Source organism: Gigantopelta aegis, chromosome 13 (genome assembly GCF_016097555.1).
Source record: "Gigantopelta aegis isolate Gae_Host chromosome 13, Gae_host_genome, whole genome shotgun sequence".
In the NCBI taxonomy this organism is placed as follows: domain Eukaryota; kingdom Metazoa; phylum Mollusca; class Gastropoda; order Neomphalida; family Peltospiridae; genus Gigantopelta; species Gigantopelta aegis.
Genome location: NC_054711.1, coordinates 40,434,525 through 40,460,498, shown reverse-complemented (window position 1 = coordinate 40,460,498; position 25,974 = coordinate 40,434,525). Strand labels below are relative to the sequence as shown.

The window sequence follows — 25,974 nt, the reverse complement described above, 5'->3', positions numbered from 1 at the left end:
AGCCAATGATTAATTGATCAGTGTGCTCCAGTGGTGGTGTTAAACAAAACAAACTTTATATCTTCTTTAGGACTATAGGTTTTATGCCAGTCTGTTTTCAGGCACGAATCCAGATGGGGGATCGAGAGTGTCCGGACCCCCACCATCTGCTCAGGACAACAATATCTTTTTCACTTATTTTAATGAATGAATAGGCACTGTTAAATATTTTTCATTTAATTAGTTGCATGTGACACACACACACACACACACACACACACAGACACACACACACACACACACACACACACACACACACACACACACACACACACACACACACACACACACACACCCTTGCAAAACATTCTGGATCTGTGCCTAGTTTTTCTATTTGTCTGTCTATAAGTTGACTTTAAAACAAATTGGCCCATTGTTGACAGAGTTATGGCCCTTCAATTTATGAGATAGGAAAATTTTTTGGGCCTGTTTGTTGACTTGTCTTGCTTTTAATTGGACCTCTCAGAATGCTTATTTCATTTGGAGGCAAGACATACCCGATTGGTAATGCATTCACATAAAGTGCAATGGATCTAGGATTGACCCCCGTCGGTGGGCTCATTGGGCTGTTTCTCATTCCAGCCAGTGCTCCACAGCTGGGGTATCAAACTTCGCTTGTTTTGTTTAATGACATCACTAGAGCACATTGATTTATTAATCATCGGTTATTGGATGTCAAACATATGGTAATTTTTGACAGTCATAAGAGAAAACCCACTACATTTGTTTCCTTAGTAACGAGATCTTTTATATGTACCATCCCACAGACAGGATTGCACATACCATGGCCTTTGATATACCAGTCATGGTGCACTAAACGAGAAATAGTCCAACGGCAGCCTTGTGTAATGTTTCAAATACAATATGACGTCATTTGTAAATCATATATGACGTCAGTAAATAAAAGGCGCTAACTGCAGTAAAAAGAAAAAGGGAATTCCCCATTTAAAAGTTCCAGTCCAGATCGCACATATGTGCGATACAAAAGTAAATTAATCACACAGTTTGAAAATGCCTTTATCACTATAGTAAGATTGAATAGGTATGTAATAAGTAAGATTCCTTGCTGCTAATGGAAATGAATAGCCTGTGGCCTGCCAGAAGCAGGTTTCCTCTCTCATTATTATTATTTGACTATGTCTTAGCACCATATAAAGTGAATAAAACCTGTCTGTTTTTCTGGGTGTTATTTTTTAAATGGGGGGGGGGGGGGGGGTTCTGTTTTACACATTGCAGCTAAGTATGATTTAATATGATGGTTTAAAATGCAATTACTTATTCTCTTTTGTGAATTTAAAATAATAGGTGTAGAGTGGATCTTTCACACATTGAGAATTTTCAAAGTTAGTTGCTCATTTTATTACTGTTCTGCAGATTCAGCTTAAAGCTAAGCTTCCTATTCAAAATGTGAAATTGGAGGTTCATACGAAGTGGCCATTGGTGTCGAATCAGACAACTTTCAGTATTCCATCTGTAGGTGAGAATGTTTCAGTAATTAGCAGACGACTTTCAGTATTCCATCTGTAGGTGAGAATGTTTCAGTGATTAGCAGACAACTTTCAGTATTCCATCTGTAGGTGAGAATGTTTCAGTGATTAGCAGACAACTTTCAGTATTCCATCTGTAGGTGAGAATGTTTCAGTGATTAGCAGACAACTTTCAGTATTCCATCTGTAGGTGAGAATGTTTCAGTAATTAGCAGACAACTTTCAGTATTCCATCTGTAGGTGAGAATGTTTCAGTAATTAGCAGACAACTTTCAGTATTCCATCTGTAGGTAGGTAGCAGACAACTTTCAGTATTCCATCTGTAGGTGATTAGCAGACAACTTTCAGTATTCCATCTGTAGGTGAGAATGTTTCAGTAATTAGCAGACAACTTTCAGTATTCCATCTGTAGGTGAGAATGTTTCAGTATTAGCAGACAACTTTCAGTATTCCATCTGTAGGTGAGAATGTTTCAGTAATTAGCAGACAACTTTCAGTATTCCATCTGTAGGTGAGAATGTTTCAGTAATTAGCAGACAACTTTCAGTATTCCATCTGTAGGTGAGAATGTTTCAGTAATTAGCAGACAACTTTCAGTATTCCATCTGTAGGTGAGAATGTTTCAGTAATTAGCAGACAACTTTCAGTATTCCATCTGTAGGTGAGAATGTTTCAGTGATTAGCAGACAACTTTCAGTATTCCATCTGTAGGTGAGAATGTTTCAGTAATTAGCAGACAACTTTCAGTATTCCATCTGTAGGTAAGAATGTTTCAGTAATTAGCTTATTTGTATTGTCAACCATTTCATACCTTACACAATGTTCTCCTCTCCCTTGATACCAAGTGGTCATTGGCGTCAAATCAGACAACTTTCTGTATTCCATTTGTAGGTAAAAATATTTCAACAATTAGCTTATTCATATTATCAACCATTTCATACCCTGTTCTCCCCCTACCCCTCACCCCCCACCCTATACCAAATACCAAATGGCCACTGGCATCAAATCAGAAAGTTTTCAGTATTCCATCTGTAGGTAAGAATCTTTCAGTAATTCACAAATTGGTTTTGGCAACCATTTCATACCTCATACCCTGTTCCCTTTAAACCTGCGAAACTCATCCCAGATACGCACAGTTTATGATTTTCATTGTAATATTATGCTGTAAAATATTATGATATGGGTGACGAGGGGAGGGATGTATTGCACTCATCTGATGTCAGTTGGTCATAGGATCAAATCTCCTGAGTAGACACATTGCTGTCTTGTATGTGGGAAAGTGCATATAAAAAGATCCCATGCTACCGTATATCTTCGCCTGTAAGTCGATCTCGGCTATAAGTCGAGTCCCTAATTTCAAGCCCTCAGATTTTTTTTATTGACAGTCGACCCATGAAAAACTACTTATAAATATTGAAATACTTATTTTCAGACATGAGAACAATAATATTGAACAAAAGGCAAACTTCGGTCACGTTTTGTACATCGCAATATGATCAGACTATTCCATCTATCATTATTACATAGCATCAAAACAAAATATTCCCTGGTAGAGTGAAAGCTGTTTGACTGTTACTGTATAGATCCCAGATCGTTTTGGCACAGGACTTTTTTTAAACACTGACCAGATCACTACGATAAACTGAAAGTATCACGTTTTGCCGCCTGATGTAAGGAGAGTAACTCCGTACACTGGTTTTTGTACCAAATGATGGTGTCCCTATTGCTCTAGATAAGTAAACTGCAGAGATCAGTCTATTTTAAGGGAAAGCTTAGTAATATTCCACCGCCAAAACATTGTTTGAACAACCATAACAGTGACCAGATTTCAAAATAAACTCAGGCAACATAGTTAGTTTGTTTACATTTTTGCTATTGCTATCCTGCCTAAGTGGACTGAAGCGCAAATAAAAGATCGTCCCTTTTGCTGCCTGTCGCCAAAAAAAGAGGTAAAGCCTAAATGTGGCAAATTAAGACATTTGAGTATTCCTCTTCAACAAAAAACTTGTCAAAATGATCCCCCATATAATTTTGACGTCCAATACCCCCCAATTATAAAATATTTTTGGGTGAAAAAAATTCGAATGTGCTCTATGGCGGCGTTCCCTCGAAGACAGTATCAAAACCAACGGTTAGACATCCAATAATCGATGTGCTCAAGTGATGTAGTTAAACAAACAAACTTTAACTTGAATTGAGAAATGCCACTAGAGATGTGTAGTCCTGCTATAGAATGTAAACAACAGTTCTCTTTGTCGAAACTATTACGGCATTTTTTGGTTTATTTCACAGACCCAAATCATCCGATTGAGAAGTTCTGTGCCTTATTTCTTAAAGGACGAGGTTTGCCTGTCGACCTTGTCGCTCAAATGGCTGCGAGATACACCACCTCTACAGGTATGATGCATAAACTTTATTATCAAACAGGACTAGACTATAGTCCGTCCCACATTGAACGTCTTTCTTTCATGCTATATAATTTACTACAACTTATTTATTTCTGAGCCGATTGTCTTTTAAATTAGACACAAAAAATTAGTAAAAAATTTTTTTCAAAACACTTTTACTTTTCTTACGTCTAACCAAACTAAAATTATTTACAAATTTTTTTTTTATAGAATGATGGGACAGACAATAGGTAGTACTAAACCAAATAATTTCTGCCTAGGTCAAAGTTCGAGGTGCACCCAACTCTTGATAGAGAAGTGAACACCACAAGTCTTGTGATTGGTGATAAATGTGAGCGTGTTGGTTGTAAAAAAGAAAAAAGTTTCATCTGGTCAGAAAATGTATCCAATTTTATTTCATCTAGTACCACTGTGTCAAGTAGCCTTGTGCTTGAAACATGTATAGGGTACCTGTGAAAAAAAGTACTCGAATTTTGTGTGGAACTAGGGTAGTCATAGACGCTACCTGTTATCTCAGAAATTAGCAGCTTGACCCCCAATTTTTTCTGATTCACTTCAAGTGTGAGGGGTGGTAATATTTATATATGTAGCGTTTATGTCGATTGATACGCTGCAGGTAGGCGTTTTAGCGACATATGTTACTATTGTTGTCTGTGGGATTTGATTTGGTAGTATACACCCTATAGGTACATATTATCAAAGAGGAATAGACATGGTACATATACTTTGAAACTGTTGTACAGGTGACTGCAAGATACACAATCTTTACAGATACGACGTGTGAACTTCATTACCAAAGAGGACTAGCCTAATGACATATACTGTGAAAATGTTGTACTAAAGTGTTGTTCAGACATTGGTATAACTTTACGCATTGTCTGTGGTAGCCCATGTACAGATTACCACAAAATACATGGATGGTAACCTATAGGTTATGACACATTAATCAAATTTACAGTTGACATGTTTATATATTTGTATAAAAATCCTTGCACAAAATTTACGTTTTTATTACAGTAAACCATATTAATATTCGCACCAACATGTCAAATGCGATTTATGTCATCCCTGCAAAAATTGGAACGTATAAGACTAAAGTTGTTACGATTTAGGTATTCTCACAGTACGATTCGATCGCAAGCGACAAGTCATTGCGACTAATACCGTTATGAGAATGCCTTAATACGCACCTTAGCACATGTCCGCGATGTATACATTTTAAGAACAACTGTTGGTATCAGCAGGGCGTATGTGCAGCGAAAATAATGTGTGCGTATGAATTTCAAATCAAGGTTGGCAATGAACGTTATAAAATGTATATATCAGGCTTTCTGCCAGAAAATAATCTGAGGATATGTAAGGAAAACAAAACAGGCCATAAGTGAACTAACTAAGTGGTTATGGGTTTGAAATGTTTTGAAATTGGACACAGAATATCTTATTATCCATCTAAAAATTATTAAAATGTATCCATTAATTTCAAAGATTTTAATGTACGTAATTTTAACCTCCGTACTCTCTGGCAGAAACCTTGTACTTACACACATTAATTTCAAAGATTTTAATGTACGTAATTTTAACCTCCGTACTCTCTGGCAGAAACCTTGTACTTGCACACATTAATTTCAAAGATTTTAATGTACGTAATTTTAACCTCCGTACTCTCTGGCAGAAACCTTGTACTTGCACACATTAATTTCAAAGATTTTAATGTACGTAATTTTAACCTCCGTACTCTCTGGCAGAAACCTTGTACTTACACACATTAATTTCAAAGATTTTAATGTACGTAATTTTAACCTCCGTACTCTCTGGCAGAAACCTTGTACTTACACACATTAATTTCAAAGATTTTAATGTACGTAATTTTAACCTCCGTACTCTCTGGCAGAAACCTTGTACTTACACACATTAATTTCAAAGATTTTAATGTACGTAATTTTAACCTCCGTACTCTCTGGCAGAAACCTTGTACTTACACACATTAATTTCAAAGATTTTAATGTACGTAATTTTAACCTCCGTACTCTAGCAGAAACCTTGTACTTACACACATTAATTTCAAAGATTTTAATGTACGTAATTTTAACCTCCGTACTCTCTGGCAGAAACCTTGTACTTACACACATTTGTTCACCCTGTTTTTCGTAATTCATTTCACTGTTTTAGTACACTTTTATGTGTATGTTATTTTTGAATAGCATACAAATGATCAAACTTATGGTGGTCTGGAGAACGGAGTACCATTCTCGACTTTGTTGACATGTAATAACCTCATAGAAAATTGACCGACTGTTTTCAACTTACAATTAAATACTGCACTGAAGTTAAATACTGTGCAGCCGGTCCATAGCCAAATTAGCCAATTGCTAATTTTTATACAAAGCTATGAAATTTAGTCTTTGGCTAATAACATTTTCTTTTGAATAATATTCAAGGAAATATTCCACATACCTGTATCTGAAAATTGGCTAAAACCCATACATTTTGTTTCATTGTGAGCCCTGCTGTGAAAATCTTTGTTTTCTTGTACTTACATTTTCGTGATTTTGCTTAAAAATGCATTTTGTTGAGTTCTTAAATTTGTGAATCAAAAAGGTAGTATCACAAAAATTAAATCCGTACCACAAAAAAGTGATTTCTCTGTACTTCACTGAAGTTAAATACTCCATGCAAGTTAAATACCTTTCTGAAGTTAAATACTTAAAAAGTTGACGACTATTTGTTTACAGGTGCACCTCGTGTAGTGATGGCGAAAGTGAAAATGCCATTTAACCTGGTAGTGAAGTCGGTTCTACCAGTCAAACAGGCCACTCACAAGCTGACAATTGACACGAACAAACCACCGGTCAACCTCAACGAACTCTTCCCTGGTATGTTTTAACATGGTTTTAACACTTCATATAGGTCGTGGAAATCCTGGTATGTTTTAACATGGTTTTAACACTTCATATAGGTTGTGGAAATCCTGGTACGTTTTAACATGGTTTTAACACTTCATACAGGTCGTGGAAATCCTGGTATGTTTTAACATGGTTTTAACACTCCATACAGGTTGTGGAAATCCTGGTACATTTCAACATGGTTTTAACACTCCATACGGGTTGTGGAAATCCTGGTAAGTTTTTAACATGGTTTTAACACTCCATATGGGTCGTGGAAATCCTGGTACGTTTTTAACATGGTTTTAACACTCCATAGGGTCGTGGAAATCCTGGTACGTTTTAACACCGTTCATAAGGGTCGTGGAAATCCTGGTACGTTTTAACACCGTTCATAAGGGTCGTGGAAATCCTGGTACGTTTTAACACCGTTCATAAGGGTCGTGGAAATCCTGGTACGTTTTAACACCGTTCATAATCCTGGTATGTTTTAACACTGTAAGGGTCATGGAAATCCTGGTATGTTTTAACACTGTTCATAAGGGTCATGGAAATCCTGGTACGTTTTAACACTGTTCATAAGGGTCATGGAAATCCTGGTATGTTTTAACACCGTTCATAAGGGTCATGGAAATCCTGGTACATTTTAACACCGTTCATATCGTGGTCGTATTGTTCATGGAACATGGTTTGGAAATCCTGGTACGTTTTAACACCGTTCATATGGGTCATGGAAATCCTGGTACGTTTTAACACTGTTCATATCGCGGATCATTTTTGCGGTTTAGGAAATCCTAACAGGTATGTTTTTACTTCATATATGTTAGTGGCATGGACATAATGCAGATTTGCAACCCAAGTATATTTACCTTCATATATGTTAGTGCATTTCTTTATTTCTTCCAAATAGTTAGGTACCGCGATATCGTGGTACCCCAGTATACATTTTAACACAGTTCAAATGGGCCATGGAAATCCTGGTCAGGGCTAACCCAGTATAAAAAATATAACTGTGGCCAAAAAATTAGCGATATGGGATTTTTATTATTCATAATCAAAATGTTCTACTCAAAATTGTTTTACGCAATACTGTATAGAGTATTTATGTTTTATATATGAATATAAAAATTCATCTATTTCAGCTAATTATGTACAAACTGGAATGGCAATGGGGGTAGGGGCAGTTAATATTTTATTTAGATTTTTCAGCAGTGGGGGGGGGGGGGGGGTGCATTGGGAGCATTTTGCAGTCGCCCAAGGGGAGTGAAAACGACATGTGATGTTGTAATTCTTTGCATGACAGTAATCTGATTAAAAAAGAAAAAAAGTGTATGCACTCTTGTTTAATCATTATAGAAATATTAATACTTTTACTTTTACTATGCGTTACATGGGACATTTTGATCATTATTGCATCGCAATTCGCTACGTAAATTTCAGAGATCACTACACAATTTTAAAACATTAAACAGTACTTTAGCGTTTGAAATAAGCACTTATCCATTTGTCCCAAGAAGTGAAATTTACTTGGACAAGCATGATGTACCTTAGTGGTTATCTGTTGGACAAGAAAAGCAATTGTTGTACTTCGAAATGTTATACAAATATCGTGGTTTGAGAGTTAAATAAACATGGTCTTGATAACATAATAGTCTTAGCTCGTGAATATTTGGAAATAACTTGGAGTTGCGATTGAGTTCCGAATTCCACAGTCTGAAAACGTCTCGGCTGACATAAATAATTTTATTTCATCGACAAATTATAGTAAATACTGTTCGTATTTAAAAAAAGAAAGAAAAACATTTATTGTTTTATTAAATGTTCCCTGCATTACAGAGTTTACATTTAGAGGATGTCTATTGAATTAAAATTAGTTTAAAAGATTATTTTGAATAATTATACTACTCAAAAGAATTTAAGGGTCAGACGATATTTTCGACATTATTTTCTGAATGTCAATTATATTAGCTAGACCATAATGTCACGCATGGTATTGTTCCATTTTGACGAAAGTGGATCTAAGCAACCCATAAATGAATTAAAATCCACTGTCATTGACACTGTCGACTAGTTCTAATGGCGAAAACATGCTTACATTTGCACGTAAATTAGGGCGAAAGCGAAAGGTCTGCTAAGTGCCCATAACTTGCTTTTTCACAAAGCGCTTCATTTGCACGCTTTGCATGTGTATTCCATGTTCCCAATACTGAATTTCCGTATAATTGGAGCTTGCGTTCGTGTGCGGTGCACACTCCAAATTCGACAATGGTACGACGTCAACTGACTATCGAAGATCGAGGAAGGGCTATTGCTTGGCTTCAGGATGGCAATACGCAAAGAAATGTTGCTCTGAGACTTGGTGTCAGTCAGCCAACTGTGGCAACGGTACCAAGCAACGAATTCTGTTCGAAATCGTCCACGTTCGGGAAGACCCCGAAGCACTACAAATAGAGAGGACCGCTACTTCACCAATATGGCTCTACGTCAACGCACAACCACTGCACGCCGATTACGTGACAATCTGCGGACTGCGACTGGAACTCGAGTGTCTGATCAAACCATACGCAATCGTCTGAGAGCCAATAATCTACGCTGCCGTCGCCAGGCTGTTCGACCACCACTCCTACCACGTCACAGAACGGCCAGACGTCACTGGTGCACGCTTCATCTGCGGTGGCAACGTGTTCAGTGGGGTCGAGTGATGTTCACTGATGAGTCCAGGTTTAGTCTCCAGTTCAACGACGGTTGGGTTCGTGTCTACAGACGTCCTGGGGAGCGCTTCGCTGACGTTAACGTTAGACAACGTCACCGGTTCGGTGGTGGCAGCGTCATGGTGTGGGGCGGCATCTCTATCCACCACAGGACCCCTCTATGTGGTGGATGGCAATCTGAATGGAATCCGCTATCTGAATGAGATTATCCGGCCGTTGGTTCTCCCAGGCCTTCAGCAGATTGGCGGCGGGGCAGTTCTGCAGGATGACAATGCCAGACCCCACCGCGCCAGGGTGGTAACGCACTTTCTCAGACAACAAGGTATCGCCAGGATGGATTGGTCAGCATATTCGCCTGACTTGGCTCCAATAGAGAACGCCTGGGACGAATTAGGCAGGAGAGTTCGGGATAACCATGCCACTCCGGCCAACTTTCATGATCTGGGTCAACTTCTTATGGCAGAGATGGCAGGCCATTCCCCAAGAGTTCTTCAGACGTTGATCAACAGACGTCTGATCAACAGCATGAGGCAACGATGTGTCGAGTGTATTCGCGCCAGGGGTGGATTCACACACTATTAAACGAATGTTCTAATGTGTAAAATCCATGTTTGACAACCTTCAACTTTGACAGCATGTCATGTGACTTTCTTGTATACAGTGACGTTTATTTGTGGTTTTTTGTAAATATGGAACAATAAATTAAATTTTTGGTGTAGTTTACATCATCAATCTAATACACTCTGAAACTTATTTGGTTATAAATTTTTGACCCTTAAATTCTTTTGAGTAGTATAAAATAAAAAATTATGAATTCATGACAAAATCTACTTTTCAATATCAGTTTTCAGAATTTAGAATATCTACCAGACAGAAACATTTTGGGGGTATTAATTGCTGAAAATACGGCACTGGCACTCATCATAATTTGTTAATCCTTGTGACGTTGTACATGTGTTAAATCAATTATTTTTTTTATTGTCTTTTTATTTTTTTTCTTCAGGTTTATTAGGAGAAAATGCTGGAGGTCAGGGAGTGGCTCTAGGATTCCAGTTCTATGGGGGACCAGTCATTACCATCCTTGCTTCCAAGACATCGCGTACGTCTGTATTTAGAATATTGCTCTTTTTAGCCATATGATAGTGTTGGGGGAAAAAACTGATGTTTGCATGTCTGTTGTAATTATTGGCACCTCAAATACATTTTGTTTGTTTGTATTTAGAGTACTAATTCATTAAACTCTTGCAACTTTGCGATCTCGCAATGCAATGCTAAAAGACTTGCAAAGAGGATGCTTTGTTGTCTAACAGAGCCTAAGAGACCTTTGTGAATTAGGCCTCTGCTCTTTTAGCTACTAAATTCAAAATGTCTGTAAGCTGCATGATGTCAAAATTTGTAAAAAAAAAATATTTCAGCTGATCCTACAACTTAAGATTATTAGTTTTTAAGTTTCTGATATGACGACCTCACTAAACTTTTATGTTGCTAATATGTCACTTATTTGGATTTCGCTAAAATTTAAGATCGCTAATATTTTATGATTTACAGTAACCCAAGAATATGTGGGTGTTAATGGCATCGTACAGGCTGTCCAGCACACGCGTATGAAAAAGTAGCAATGAAAATATATAAAGAGTAGGACAAAAGTAGGAGAATAGAAGGGAAAAGTAGGACAAAACTATATAGAAACAGTATGTAACAACATTAATAATGCTCATACCATGGCCTTTGACCAGTTGTGGTGCACTGGCTGGAATGTAAACAGCAACCCCAGTCAGTTGAGTGGATCCACCAAGGTGGTTCGATCCTGTGACGCAAGAACCTCAAGCGAGAACTCAACCGACTGAGCTAAACCCTGCCCCTGTCTGTCTGTGTGAAAAGTGCATATAAAAGATCTCTTACTGCTAATGGGAAAAATATAACAGGCTTTCTCGGAAGACTACAGGACATGTTTACAAAACCTGTTTAGGTGTAACACAGGTGTAACTACCTACATTTACAATGCTTAAACACCTGCATTAAAGGAAAAAAGGCTTCTTACATTCGGCCCTATATGTCAGAAAGATAATAAAAATTGACATCCATTAGCCGATGATTAGTATTATAAATCAGTGTGCTCTAGTGGTGTCGTTATACAAAGCAAATTTTTAATTTTTGAAAGAAGTGTTTATTGTTTCATTGATCCCCGTCGGTGGCCTGTTGGGCTATTTCTCGTTCCATCCAGTGCACTACGACTGGGGTATCAATGGCTGTGGTATGTGCTATCCTGTCTGTGGGATAGTGCATATAAAAGACCCCTTGCTACTAATGGACAAATGTAGTGGGTTTTCTCTATATGTCAAAATTACCAAATGTTTGACATCAGTAGTCAATGATTAATATATCAATGTGCTCTAGTGGTGTTGTTAAAGAAAACAAACTGTTAACTGTTTTTCATTTCAGAGCGGTACCGTCTGCAGTGCGACTATCTGGAAGCAATGTGGCTGCCACTAAGGGAGCTAACTCTGCGGTTGAACAATCACTTCAACCGAGCGAAAGACTTCAAGATTTTCTTTGATGGAGCTTTACCGATTCAGGAATACTTTGATCTCATTGATAATCATTTTGAGGTTTGTAACTCTTGATTTACACATTCAACTTAACCTTTCAACATCCTAAGAACAGGTGTAACTCTTGATTTACACATTCAACTTGACCTTTGAACATCCTAAGAACAGGTGTAACTCTTGATTTACACATTCAACTTAACCTTTTAACATCCTAAGAACAGGTGTAACTCTTGATTTCAAATTTTAACCTTTGAACATCCTAGTTTGGTGAACTCTTGATTTACACATTCAATAACCTTTGAACATCCTAAGAACAGGTGTAACTCTTGAACAATTCAACTTAACCTTTGAACATCCTAAGAACAGAACTCTTGATTTTTTAACCTTTGAAATCCTAAGACAGGTGTAACTCTTGATTTACACATTCAACTTCTTTGCTCGTAAGAACAGGTGTAACTCTTGATTTACACATTCAACTTGACCTTTGAACATCCTAAGAACAGGTGTAACTCTTGATTTACACATTCAACTTAACCTTTCAACATCCTAACAGTAGGTCTAGCTCTGACACTCGCCAAATTCGCCAAATTGTTAATTTTAAAAGCAGTTGTCGAATTTTATTTTAGTTTGGCGAAATAATTTCATGTAATAATTGACATTTTTTAGAAAATATATCAGAATTTTTTTTTAATTTAATAGACATTTGAAAATTGTTCTGCTCGTGCAGAGCTCCTGCTAAGAGTCATGATAATCTGTTAGTAAATTTTCGCAATAGTCATTTATAGATACCCATTTTGAATATCGCATCAAATGGTATCCCACCTGAAATTTATTATAAATTTCTGCAATCTATATTTGCGTAATACTGACATAAATTAATATTTAGCAGTAATCTATAAGTGTTTCTGACATTACTAATGACAGTGTTTCTGCCAGAGGGTAAAATGGGTATGGCGCCATACCCAGATTTTTTGACAGATTTAAAAAAAAAAAGTTAACCTTTTGACAAAATTAATTACTCTTATCATTAATGTATGATTTTGTTAACCCTAACCCTAAACTTAACCCATTTTCTTTCTTGGGAAGGCCTCCTATACCCCCTGTTGACTGTAGTTGCATTCAGTTCCATAGTGCCATACTCAAATATTTCTTTTCTGGAAACATTGAATGATAAACCTACCTGTATCAATTTTCTGAGGATGTGGAATCAATATCTCAAACAAAATTTGATGGGAGGAAACATCCAACAAAAACAATAGCAACTTAGCAGTTCCCAATCTACTGTTAAGCCGCTATTGTTCCAGTGTAGCATTAAACTGGGTACGAGCTCGAAAATAATGTGACTTATTTTCACCAGTAAATGACGACTTTCATTGTTTCAGCGAAAAATAAAAACGCAGGATAAAAAACCCCCAGCATTATATGGTATCCCAGTGGGATACTGGGGTTTTGAAGTCTGGTATCCAAAATTAAATTCTAGTATCCCCAGGATATCGGGATATCGTTAATCTCGAACACTGATGCAGTTTCTGTGTAGCTCAAGCAGTAGATTGCTCGACTGAGGTGCTTGGGTTCTAGGGTCGAACCTCAGTGGACCAGTTTTTTTTTTGTCTCAACGAGTTCCCCAAAGGCTGTGGTATGTGCTGTCCAGTTAGTGTAACTCTGCAAGGGATGGTATTTAAAAATCTTACGTAACCAGAAGTTGGTTTACAAATTATATTTGCATAACCTAATTTCCTGAAGATTGTTATTTTGGGATTTAAAATTGCGAAACTGATATGTAAACTGAATGACAGTTGACGTGAAATATTTTGCTCTGCTCTGCTTTTAACCCTTGACTGTAAGGAGAGGCAGGTTGAAGCCAAGTGTTTAGCAAAGCATTCACCTTATGGTCAGAGATCAATCCCTGTTAGTGGGCCCATTAGGCAATTTCTCATTCCAGCCAGTGCTGGTAAATTAAAGGTCGTGGTATGTGCTACTTGTCTGTGGGATGCTGCATATAAAAGATCCCTTGCTACTTATGGGAAAATGTAGCGGGTTTCCTCTCTAAGACTACATGTCAAAATTACCAAGTGTGTTTAAGATCCAATAGCCGATGATTAATAAATCAATGTGCTTTAGTTGTGTCGTTAAAAAAAACAAAAAACAAAATTAATCTAAGAATACGTAAAAATTACCAAATGTTTGACCTCCAATAGCTGATGATGAATAAATCAGTGTGCTTAAAACTATCTGTCAGAATTTCCAAATGTTTGACATCCAGTAGCTAATATTTAGCAAATCACTGTGTTCTCGTGGTGTCGTTAAACAAAACAAACTTTCAGTTTAACTCTACTATAATGAGGCTTGCTTGCTATTATTTGGATGGGACAAATCAAAAGATGTCTGAACCAAACAGCGAAGGAAAAAAGAAGAAAGTTACAGTCACTTGACCGGAACTAGAGGGGAGTATGCAGAGGCGGGATGTAGTCCAGTGGTAAAGCGTTCGCTTGATGTGCGGTCAGTCTGGGATCGATCCCTGTCGGTGGATCCATTGGGCTATTTCTCGTTCCAGCCAGTGCTCCACAACTGGTGTAACAAAGGCCATGGTATGTACTATCCTGTCTTCGGAATGGTGCATATAAAAGATCCCTTGCTGCTAATCGAAAATAGTAGCCCATGAAGTGGCGACAGCGGGTTTCCTCTCTCAATATCTGCGTGGTCCTTAACCATATGCTCGAGGCCATATAACCATAAATAAAATGTGTTGAGTGTGCGTCATTAAATAAAACATTTCCTTCCTTCCTTGCTTGCTATTATTTGATCACTGTGTTGCAGTATCGTCTGGGAGCGACGAAGTGTCGGGAGTTGCTAGACCAGAGAGCACAGCAGTTCAGGTCGATACAGAAGAGACTCCTTACCAAGTTCAAGGACAAGAACCCATCACCACTACAGAACCTCGACACACTTCTAGAAGGAACTTACAGACAGGTACTGTCATGGTTATCTTCCTTTACATGCACTGCCGTCAATTATCTCCCTTTACAGGTACTGCCATAATTATTCCTGCATGTCATAGTTGTCTCGCTTTTCATGTACTGCCATAGTTATCTCCCTTTACTTGTACTGCCATAGTTGTCTCCCTTTACATGTACTGCCATAGTTATCTCCCTTTACATGGACTGCCATAGTTATCTCCCTTTACTTGTATTGCCATAGTTATCTCCCTCTTTAGTGGTAAGCCTTCTGGCTGTATGTAATATTGTGCATTGACCTTTTGGGACATGGGTGTATAGCGCAAGAGACAGCTGTAGTGAATAGGTTAATAAACCACCTGATCTGACCGGTACTACAGCCAGATGAGGTCATAGCAAAAAATCTGAGATGGAAATGTTTTCAATTTTGGAGTGAAAATAAATGCTTATAATATTGTATGTTTGTAGGTGTGTTTGCTGTTAGTGCCAATGAGAACACGTTCTATTGGCAATCTTCATTTGAAGTTGGGCAATTTAACATGGGTTTCAATGGCAGATGACATCTGTGTAGTGAGACCTTATATGTACTGCCATAGTTATGCTAGCATGCCATAGTTGTCTCCCTTTATGTATGTCATAATTGTCTCCTTTTATATGTACTGTCACAGTTGTCTCCCTTCATATGTACTTATAGCCATCTCCCTTTACTGTCCGTCATAGATATTTCCCTTTACAGATACTGCTATAGTTATCTCCCTTTACAGATACAGCCATAGATATCTCCCTTTGTCTTTTTGAGATGAAATGGAAAGCATAGTTTAACAACATCCATGTACATTGTTTAATTGATAGCTGCTAGGAATCCGACATACTGAAATTGTGAAACTTGAACTCACTACTGTTGCTACAAACTGTTTTGTTTCATCTTCATAAATCAAGGCTAAAATTCGTTCCTCGTATTCAGCCTTGATACATGTCGTCAAGAAATCGTGCCACAAAATGCTTAAATTTCATTGGATGCGATGAGATCTGATTGCAACAAATCACAACGCTCCTTATAGATTCCCTTGTTATTGTAAACAAAGATGGCAGCGGCAGCGTCCGTGGAAACGTGTCGTGTTTGTCACGATATGTTAAAAAAAAAGTTTCGACGGTTAATTTTTGATATTGCTTTCAAGATTGTCACATGTTACCGATGCTGTGATTGGTCAGCAATGTCATCGTGTAAGGGACATAATCGGTGTTACAAATTTTCTTCCAATAGAGGGCGCTAGTAGTGGATATCAGTAATCTTGACGACATGTATCGAGGCTGAATACGAGGAATGAATATTAGCCTTGATTTATGAAGATGGTTTTGTTTATGATAGATTTTTGTTTATCATTTTCTTCCAGGTGTTGGCCCTAGCAGACGCAGTTGAAGACAACAGCAATGCGCAGCAGGTGGCGGCCAATAACCTGAGCAGTGGGACCTACCTGGTGAACCTGCTCATCAAACTGTGGATGGATCTGACTGACGAGGAGTTCCGGGTTCTCGAGTCGACACTCTCCCCCATCGTTAATGACTCGGACCAACAGGTAGAGTTTGTCTCCCCCATCGTTAACGACTTGGACCAACAGGTAGAGTTTGTCTCTCTCCCATCGTTAACAACTCGGACCAACAGATAGAGTTTGTCTCCCCCATCGTTAACGACTCAGACCAACAGGTAGAGTTTGTCTCCCGAATCGTTAACGACTCGGACCAACAGGTAGAGTTTGTCTCACCGATCTGACTTGGACCAACAGGTAGAGTTTGTCTCCCCCTTGGACCAACAGATAGAGTTTGTCTCCCCCATTGTTAATGACTCGGACCAACAGGTAGAGTTTGTCTCCCCCATCCTGGTATGGTGCATATGAAAGATCCTTTGCTACTAATGGAAAAAATGAGCGGGTTTCTGCTATGTGACTGTTAAAATGACCACATATTTGACATCAAATAGCCAATGATTAATAATTCAGTGTGCTCTAGTGGTGTCATTAAACAAAACAAACTGTATAATTTTGATTTCTTCCCTCCCCCCACCCCCATTGGGCTAGCCTAATACACTGTCAGGTGCATGTTAGTAACCAGGACCAAGTTGTTCAAACCATGATTAAGCTAACCCTGGGCAGTAGCAGCAGCGATAGTTTATATATATTTGTATGTGTGTGTACCCCCCCCCCCCCCCCCCCCCCCCCCACATACATTTTGACAGCTTCCTACACCACTGCTGGGTTAGCCTAATATTTTACCTTGAAATATCTTCTTCTTTTTTTCTTTTTTTTTTAATTATGCTGGTTTTTGGTCAAAGTTTAATATATCTTTTCAATTGTTCTCTGAAGTCATTTAATATTTGGTTTTCATAATTTCTTTTAACTACTGGTTACACTGTGATTAGTGACGAGATGTAGCCCAGTGGTAAAGCACACACCTGATGCGTGGTCGGTCTAGGATCGATCCCTGTCAGTGGGCCCATTGGGCTATTTCTCATTCCAGCCAGTGCACAACGACTGGTATATCAAAGGCTGTGGTATGTGCCATCCTGTCTATGGGATGGTGCATATAATAGATCCCTTGCTACTAATAGAAAAATGTAGCAGGTTTTCTCTTTATGACTGTGTCAATATGACCATATGTTTGACATCCAATAGCTGATGATTAATACATCAATGTGCTCTAGTGGTGTCGTTAAACAAAAAGCATAAACAAAACACTGATTAATTTTTGAACAACTGGCCCGATTTGCATGCTTGGCAATGGTCGATTCAACTGATTGTCACATACAATGAAGGTGGCATGCTGCAACAGTGTCATCTGATCACACACACACACGCATGCACGCGCGTGCACACACACACACACACACACAGACACACGATTAGACGATGCTGCTCAGTGAGATCAACATTGAAACAGACCGAGCCCATGATTTAGTTTATTCAAATTATTGCAGGACTTTTCAGAATTCCCCCTAAAAATGTAGTGCATATTATTTACCACAATTAATTTATTCATTTATATCCCAAAGATAATATTGTGAAGACTTAATCGACAAACAGCAACACTGGCTAGTACTTAATCCACTATGGCGACCCAGACAATCTCTTAGAACTGTACCCGCCAGTGGGACTATTTCTCATTCCAGCTACTATGGCAGTGGTATGTACTATCAGGGAGGGGAGGGGCATAATTATAAATAATAAAATTGAAGCAGCAGGGTTGAATATTAGCAGTTGTCTGGTCGCCCGTAGTGACCTTTATAGGCTAAGGGCGACTAAGAATTTTACAAAGGTAATCCGTTGGGCGACCATCGATTTTAAGAGTCTGGCACTTGTAGTATCAGTGACAAAAGAAACCCACTGAAACTGAATCGAATAACTTATGTGACAAAATACACTGTGTCTCTGGCAGGAGATGATATTATAGAACATGTTCTATATTTTGACAGCGCCAGACTGACTAGACTCCGTCTCAGCTTCTACGATTTTGATCTGGGCCTGTAAAGAAATATAGGTCAAAATGTATTGCAGACACTTGAATTGTTTTTAAAGTCGTTGGCTTATTGGAATGGACTGGATACGCCGTAATTATCTAGTAGACCTTCTTTTGACATTATTAAATGTTATGGTACAAATTAATCCTATTAATTAGCTTACTAGTATTTTGTTCTGGGACAAAATCAAAATTTATGTTGTAGTTTTAACTCACACAAACAGTGAAATTGTCCATTACTACAGGGATTATTCCAAAAGCCAGTTAATTGGCCTATAAATATAAAATTCATATAAAAACATATTAATTTATTAAATTGTAAACCCATACGACCTAAAATAACATTTTATTTTTAGAAGTTCAGTGTAAATAAAAAATATACATTTATAAAACTGCACAGGTTAAATCTTTCTGATTCAGGTTTTAAGTGTTCATACTACAAAATCAAATCCCATAGATGACAATAGTAACATATGTGGCTAAAACTCCTACCTGCAGCGTATCAATCGACATAAACACCACGGATATACATACTACCACTCCTCACCCTTAAGGTGAATTAGAAAAAATTGGGGGTCAAGCTGCTCATTTCTGAGATAACTGGTAGCGTCTAATACTACCCTAGTTCCGCACAAAATTTGAGTACTTTTTTTTACAGGTACTCCATACATGTTTTAAGCACAAGGCTACTTGACACAGTGGAACTAGATGAAATAAAATTGCATTAATTTTGCCCAGATGAAACTACTAGTAATTTTTTTCACAACCAACACACTCACATTTATCACCAATCACAGGACTTGTGGTGTTAACTTCTCTATCACCTCCAACTTTGACCCAGCCAGAAGTTATTTGGTTTAGTACTACTTTAAGGCAATTGATGGAACATCCAAGGTAATCTGAATGACAAAACCGTAATACGAGATAAGGGACGTATCTCTATACAATACAGAGTCGAATGGGTATTTGGCAAACTAGTGGATGATTCCATCAATCTATATCTAGTGCCTTGCGTATAGGAGGACAGCCACTGCCAAGGAAATCCTTTACTGGAGAGTTCATCCCCCTTGCATCGCCATAAAGAGGACTTCCAGACTAATTTACAAAAACACAGTTTTACCTTTTACGGCATTAGTCTCTTTGTACTGCATTATTGATTACTCCAGAGGCAATGCAAGTGAAGCTGATGTAACATTTTTCTCTACACCTGTATTAAAAATTATATTTAATCTGTTTCATTTAATGGTAATTTGTGAAGAAACATTTTTATTTATAATGGATTTCTTTTTCAAAAAATGTTATTTGGGTTGGTATTGGTTTAAAACTTAATAATATTCATTATGAAGTTACATGCCAATTCATTGTTTTCCTTTTGACGCAAACAAGCTATATAACTTGGTTATTATTATACATGGTTATTATTCAACAAAGCAAATTCTAGTTTTGATTTTCGCTGTGCGGTTAAATTGGAGGGCTAGTTGAATTTGAGAAAAACCAGTCAGATTTCTCTTCAACTGGCCCTGCTGGCAGCCATGGTTTTCATGTTAATTTTCAACACTGTTGAAGTGGAGAGATTTTATTTTGATTTGTTTTGGGTTGGGTGAGGGATATAGCCTATAACAGTGGCCGCGGAGTGTATTTGAAGGGGGGGGGGGGGGGGGGGGGGGGGGGTGGTGGGGTGTGTGTGTGTGTGTGTGGGGGGGGGGGTTGTCGGTTCAGTGATCTGGGAGATGAATATACATGTATTCCAGGGCTTCAACCTGCTTCCTTGAGAACATTCTTAATTTTGGGTTTAAAATATCACATTTTCGGCCTTCTCAACAGTGACGGGGAAAAGTGGGAGTATGTAGGTACCTTTTAGCTCTGGCATAGGAGGTTGGGGGGGGGGGGGGGGGGGGGGGCAGTAGCGATGTATGTGTGCCCCACATACACTTTTTGGCACCTAAATTTGAATACAAATGGGAATGACATGGCATTTTACTCAAAATATACAGATTCCTCTTCATGTTCTTTATAATTTGGTTTTTGTACTTACTGTAACGCCTGAAAAAAAGAAAATAAATCAAAATATTATAAACCAGTAACAGATTCAGCGTGGATGAAATAAATCTTAAGAAGTTTTCCAAAATCAAATTGTGTGGATCAAATTAAAATGAAAATAATATACTTGACCAAAAAATGACCCGCAATTGTTATGATCGTTGGTCAAATCGGCGGTAAACATGTATAATGATATTGGTACAGCTAGTAGAGAACATGTAATTGGGAGATAGGGGGATATATACTGGGTCTGCAACAACAACCACACGAGCACTAGATACAACCTATATCCAAGATCCTTTTGGAAATCATGCCAACACACATTTACATATTAACAAAGCAGCTCGTATTGGTACAGCTAGGGAGAATATACTGGGTCTGCAACAACAACCACACGAGCACTAGATACAACCTATATCCAAGATCCTTTTGGAAATCATGCCAACACACATTTACATATTAACAAAGCAGCTCGTATTGGTACAGCTAGTGGAGAATACACATGCAAAATAAACAGCTCCAGGTAAAACCTGTATGTACGAGTTCCTTTTGCAAATCGCATAAACACATTTATTTAACAAAGCATATTGCAGACAAAACAACCGGCAATCGTTTGTAGGGTCGGCGGTACAAACGCACAATGGTGCGTGTATAGCTACTAGTGAAAAAAGGCAGATTTCATTATGGGGGGTTTCCCCAAGTAAACTTGAATGGATAAAATTAGCATGTAAATATATTTGACATAAAAACCCCCAACTAAAAACAAAACTGAAAAAAGGAATGTTTTCCCCAAATCAAAACCCGTGATCGTTGTGATTGTTGGTCAAATCAGCGGTAAACATATACAGGTAATATTGGTACAGTTAGTGCAAGAAAAGGTATATGGGTGCTAGAGAGAATACACCTGCAACAACAACAACAACAGCTACAGATAAAACCTGTACCCAATTTCTTTTGGAAATCATGCCAACACACATTTATTTAATAAAGCAACTCGTAGACGAAAGGACCACCGATCAGCAATAGTTGGGTCATAGGTAAATTCGGTGATGAACATACAGTGGAACATAGTTTTGTAGGCACATTTTATTATTATTGTTGACAAATTTAACGAAGACACACACAAAATAAAGTAAATATAATAATATACTACTTGCCCCAAAACTTGTGGCAGCCCCTAAAAAGTATCATAAAACATACTAATAGACTTAGCGTGGATCAAATAGCATATATGTAATGTATTTTATTGGCCAAACAAAAAAATCATAAAATTTAAAAACGAATAACTCCCTGCTCGCACTCGAGGACGAAAATGACTGAAGGTAAAAATATTGATTGTGTCCCATCTCCCCGCTATGGATGCTGTGACCCCGTGACCCCCCCCCCCCCCCCCCTTTTGAAACACTTTTAATTTATTTGTTGCACTTTTTATTTCATTATTAATTATTTTACCTTTTTTTAATATACATGTAGTAAACGTAAAAACAGATTCAACCTCCCCTCACAAATGAAATGAACTTTCCACTGTCATACCAAATATCATGTACACAAAAGCTAGCATAGTGGTAATTGACAACAATCGACCCCCCCCCCCCCCCCCCCCCAAAAAAAAAGGTTACAGGCTCAAATCAAGTAGCTCGTGCACGTTTGCAGTGTCTGCAGTTACCAACAAACAAAACGTCATCTAGCTTGGTCGGAGTCACTGTCTGAACACAGTTATGGTTGGTTCACATACTGTATGTCCCTAGTTAAATAATAAAGCTTGTAACAACTAAGAATTATTTCACTCGTAACATAAACAAGATATGATATGGAGTCTCGTTTAATATCCTGTAAATCTTTTATCTTTCAGGGTTGGCAGGAGACGGTAGACGCATCAGTGACTCACATTCTCCGTACGACTCTGGCTAAATCGGCCAAGGACCAGTCCGTGAACCCATCGCCCCTGACGATGCCCTCCGACACCACCAAAGTCAAGAAACACATTGCCCTGTTGTGTGATAGACTGGGTAAAGGGGCTCGACTGGTGGAGGGCTTGTCAGGTAGTGCCACGTTTGTTTATATACACTGACCCCCCCCCCCCCTCCACCCTAGTGAATGGCTTGTCAGGTAGTGCCACGTTTGTTTATATACACTGACGCCGCCCCCCCCTCCACCCTAGTGAATGGCTTGTCAGGTAGTGCCATGTTTGTTTATATACACTGAAACCTCCCCCCCCCCCCACCCTAGTGAATGGCTTGTCAGGTAGTGCCATGTTTGTTTATATACACTGAAACCTCCCCCCCCCCACCCTAGTGAATGGCTTGTCAGGTAGTGCCATGTTTGTTTATATACACTGAAACCTCCCCCCCCCCACCCTAGTGAAGGGCTTGTCAGGTAGTGCCATGTTTGTTTATATACACTGAAACCTCCCCCCCCCACCCTAGTGAAGGGCTTGTCAGGTAGTGCCACGTTTGTTTATATACACTGAAACCTCTCCCCCCCCCCACCCTAGTGAAGGGCTTGTCAGGTAGTGCCATGTTTGTTTATATACACTGAAACCTCCCCCCCCCCCCCTAGTGAAGGGCTCGTCAGGTAGTGCCACATTTGTTATATACACTGACCCCCCCCCCCCAGGGCTTGTCAGGTAGTGCCAGTTTGTTTATATACACTGAAACCTCCCCCCCCCCCCCCCTAGTGAAGGGCTTGTCGGGTAGTGCCATGTTTGTTTATATACACTGAAACCTCCCCCACCCCACCCTAGTGAAGGGCTTGTCAGGTAGTGCCATGTTTGTTTATATACACTGAAACCTCCCCCCCCCCCTAGTGAAGGGCTTGTCAGGTAGTGCCAGTTTGTTTATATACACTGAAACCTTCCCCCCCCCCCCCCCCTAGTGAAGGGCTTGTCGGGTAGTGCCACGTTTGTTTATATACACTGAACCCCCCCTCAACCCACCCTAGTGAAGGGCTTGTCGGGTAGTGCCAGTTTGTTTATATACACTGAAACCTCCCCCCCCTCCAGTGAAGGGCTTGTCATGTAGTGCCACGTTTGTTTATATACACTGAACACCCCCCCCCCCAGTGAAGGGCTTGTCATGTAGTGCCACGTTTGTTTTATACACTGAACACCCCCCCCCCCCAGTGAAGGGCTTGTCATGTAGTGCCACGTTTGTTTATATACACTGAACACCCCCCCCCCCCACCTGTGAAGGGCTTGTCAGGTAGTGCCAGTTTGTTTATATACACTGAAACCTCCCCACCCCCACCCTAGTGAATGGCTTGTCAGGTAGTGCCACGTTTGTTTATATACACTGAACCCCCCCCCCCCCCCCAGTGAAGGGCTTATCAGGTAGTGCCACATTTGTTTATATACACTGAAACCCCTCAAAACCCCCCAGTGAAGGGCTTATCAGGTAGTGCCACGTTTGTTTATATACACTGAAACCCCTCAAAACCCCCCCTCTAGGACAGTTTTCAAATGGTATACATAGAGGATTCGTCCCAAGTATTTTTTAATATGTAAAATATCAACCAGTCTTATGTTAATTGGTATTTGGCGAGGCTCTGCCGAGACAAATATCGATTAACTAGACAAGGTTGATATTTTACACATTGAAAAACACGAGCAGCGAATTCTATTTATCCTATAACACTTCTAAAATAACATTTTAATTAAGTTTTTGCTAAATCACAGTACTAAAGTCGCTGCCATCGGTAATATGACGCCATCACGATTAGCACAAATTAGTTTGATGTCACGGATTTTAACTAAATCTTTGAAAACGTTAGGCTCGGGTACACAGGTCTTGTGGCTTGTAAGCAAATGACCCATCCACAGCAACATATTACCTAGAGACCTTGCAAATTTGCATACCATTATTAACCGGGTTAATAAACTAAATTATTACATGGGTTTATGACATGGATATCATGGGTAGGTTTATAGGATAAATAGAGAATACTACATGAGTGGTCGTTAAATACCATTTATCTTACAACGAGTTGTTTTAAAATTATATAACAAGCGAAAGTGAGTTGGATACGTTTTTAAAGAACGAGTTGTGAGGTTAATGGTATCTGACGGATATGAATGTATTATTTTATTTCTTACATGTCTTCAAGAACCAGGTTTTAAGCAAATTTTAACATCTTTTTTAACTAAAAGTTATTTACAGCCCTTGCACTTGTAGCAAATTTTTATGCGTCACAGACACATGATTGTCAGTTTAACTATACATCACGGTGTAATCTATTTCCACTGTTGTTTTTCATTGGCTGCATGGCACTGGTGACCTGGAGCCTATTTCACTAAACATCGTAAGTTACGTTTTGCACGTAAACGTAAATCTACGATTCTTATTACTATTATAGTTCAACAAATATAGTTAGAAGAGCACATATTTCATTTTCTTTTGTCTTTAAAATACTCCAGCTTCCGTAATGATGTAATTTTCTACGTGAAATTGATGCCAAACAAGTGTAAACGCACGGCCGGCACAACTGCTAGTAGCAGACGTAATTTACGATGTTTCGTGAAATGGGACCCTGATCATCACCTACCCTGTAGGAGCAGCCAGTCATATGTCTTGAAATTGTTAACACACATGTTATAAACAATAATGCATGGTGTTCTCAACAATGGGGGTTTAAGAAATGTAAATAACAAATGTTTGGAAACAAACTGAGTGTAAGAAATGTGCGAAAATTTGAGATTTGAATAAAAACGTCAGATTATTGAAATCGTGGTGGGCATGTTTTGGCAAATGATGTGAATGGCGTAAGAGTTAAATTATGTTGTTTTATTAACAGAAAATACAAGAGTACATTGTTTGTGTGTTGTTTTATTCACAGAAAATACAAGAGTACATTGTTTGTGTGTTGTTTTTTTCACAGAATCGAGAGACTAAATTGTGTACGTCTTGTTTTATTCACAGAAAATACAAGAGTACATTGTTTGTGTGTTGTTTTTTTCACAGAATCGAGAGACTAAATTGTGTACGTGTTGTTTTATTCACAGAAAATACAAGAGTACATTGTTTGTGTGTTGTTTTTTTCACAGAATCGAGAGACTAAATTGTGTACGTCTTGTTTTATTCACAGAAAATACAAGAGTACATTGTTTGTGTGTTGTTTTTTTCACAGAATCGAGAGACTAAATTGTGTACGTGTTGTTTTATTCACAGAAAATACAAGAGTACATTGTTTGTGTGTTGTTTTTTTCACAGAATCGAGAGACTAAATTGTGTACGTGTTGTTTTATTCACAGAAAATACAAGAGTACATTGTTTGTGTGTTGTTTTTTTCACAGAATCGAGAGACTAAATTGTGTACGTGTTGTTTTATTCACAGAAAATACAAGAGTACATTGTTTGTGTGTTGTTTTATTCACAGAAAATACAAGAGTACATTGTTTGT

General features: G+C 38.5%; 1 protein-coding gene across 1 annotated transcript in view; it reads left to right on the top strand.

Annotated features, from left to right (window-relative positions):
* LOC121387534 (protein PTHB1-like) overlaps positions 1 to 25,974 on the top strand; it is a 101,003-nt gene that overhangs the window by 26,505 nt on the left and 48,524 nt on the right. The window contains exons 14-21 of the mRNA XM_041518687.1: positions 1,414 to 1,516; positions 3,819 to 3,923; positions 6,667 to 6,807; positions 10,531 to 10,626; positions 11,970 to 12,136; positions 14,894 to 15,046; positions 16,425 to 16,607; positions 22,433 to 22,622. Of these exons, the coding sequence (XP_041374621.1) occupies positions 1,414 to 1,516; positions 3,819 to 3,923; positions 6,667 to 6,807; positions 10,531 to 10,626; positions 11,970 to 12,136; positions 14,894 to 15,046; positions 16,425 to 16,607; positions 22,433 to 22,622 (1,138 nt within the window). The remainder of the gene's footprint in view (positions 1 to 1,413; positions 1,517 to 3,818; positions 3,924 to 6,666; positions 6,808 to 10,530; positions 10,627 to 11,969; positions 12,137 to 14,893; positions 15,047 to 16,424; positions 16,608 to 22,432; positions 22,623 to 25,974) is intronic.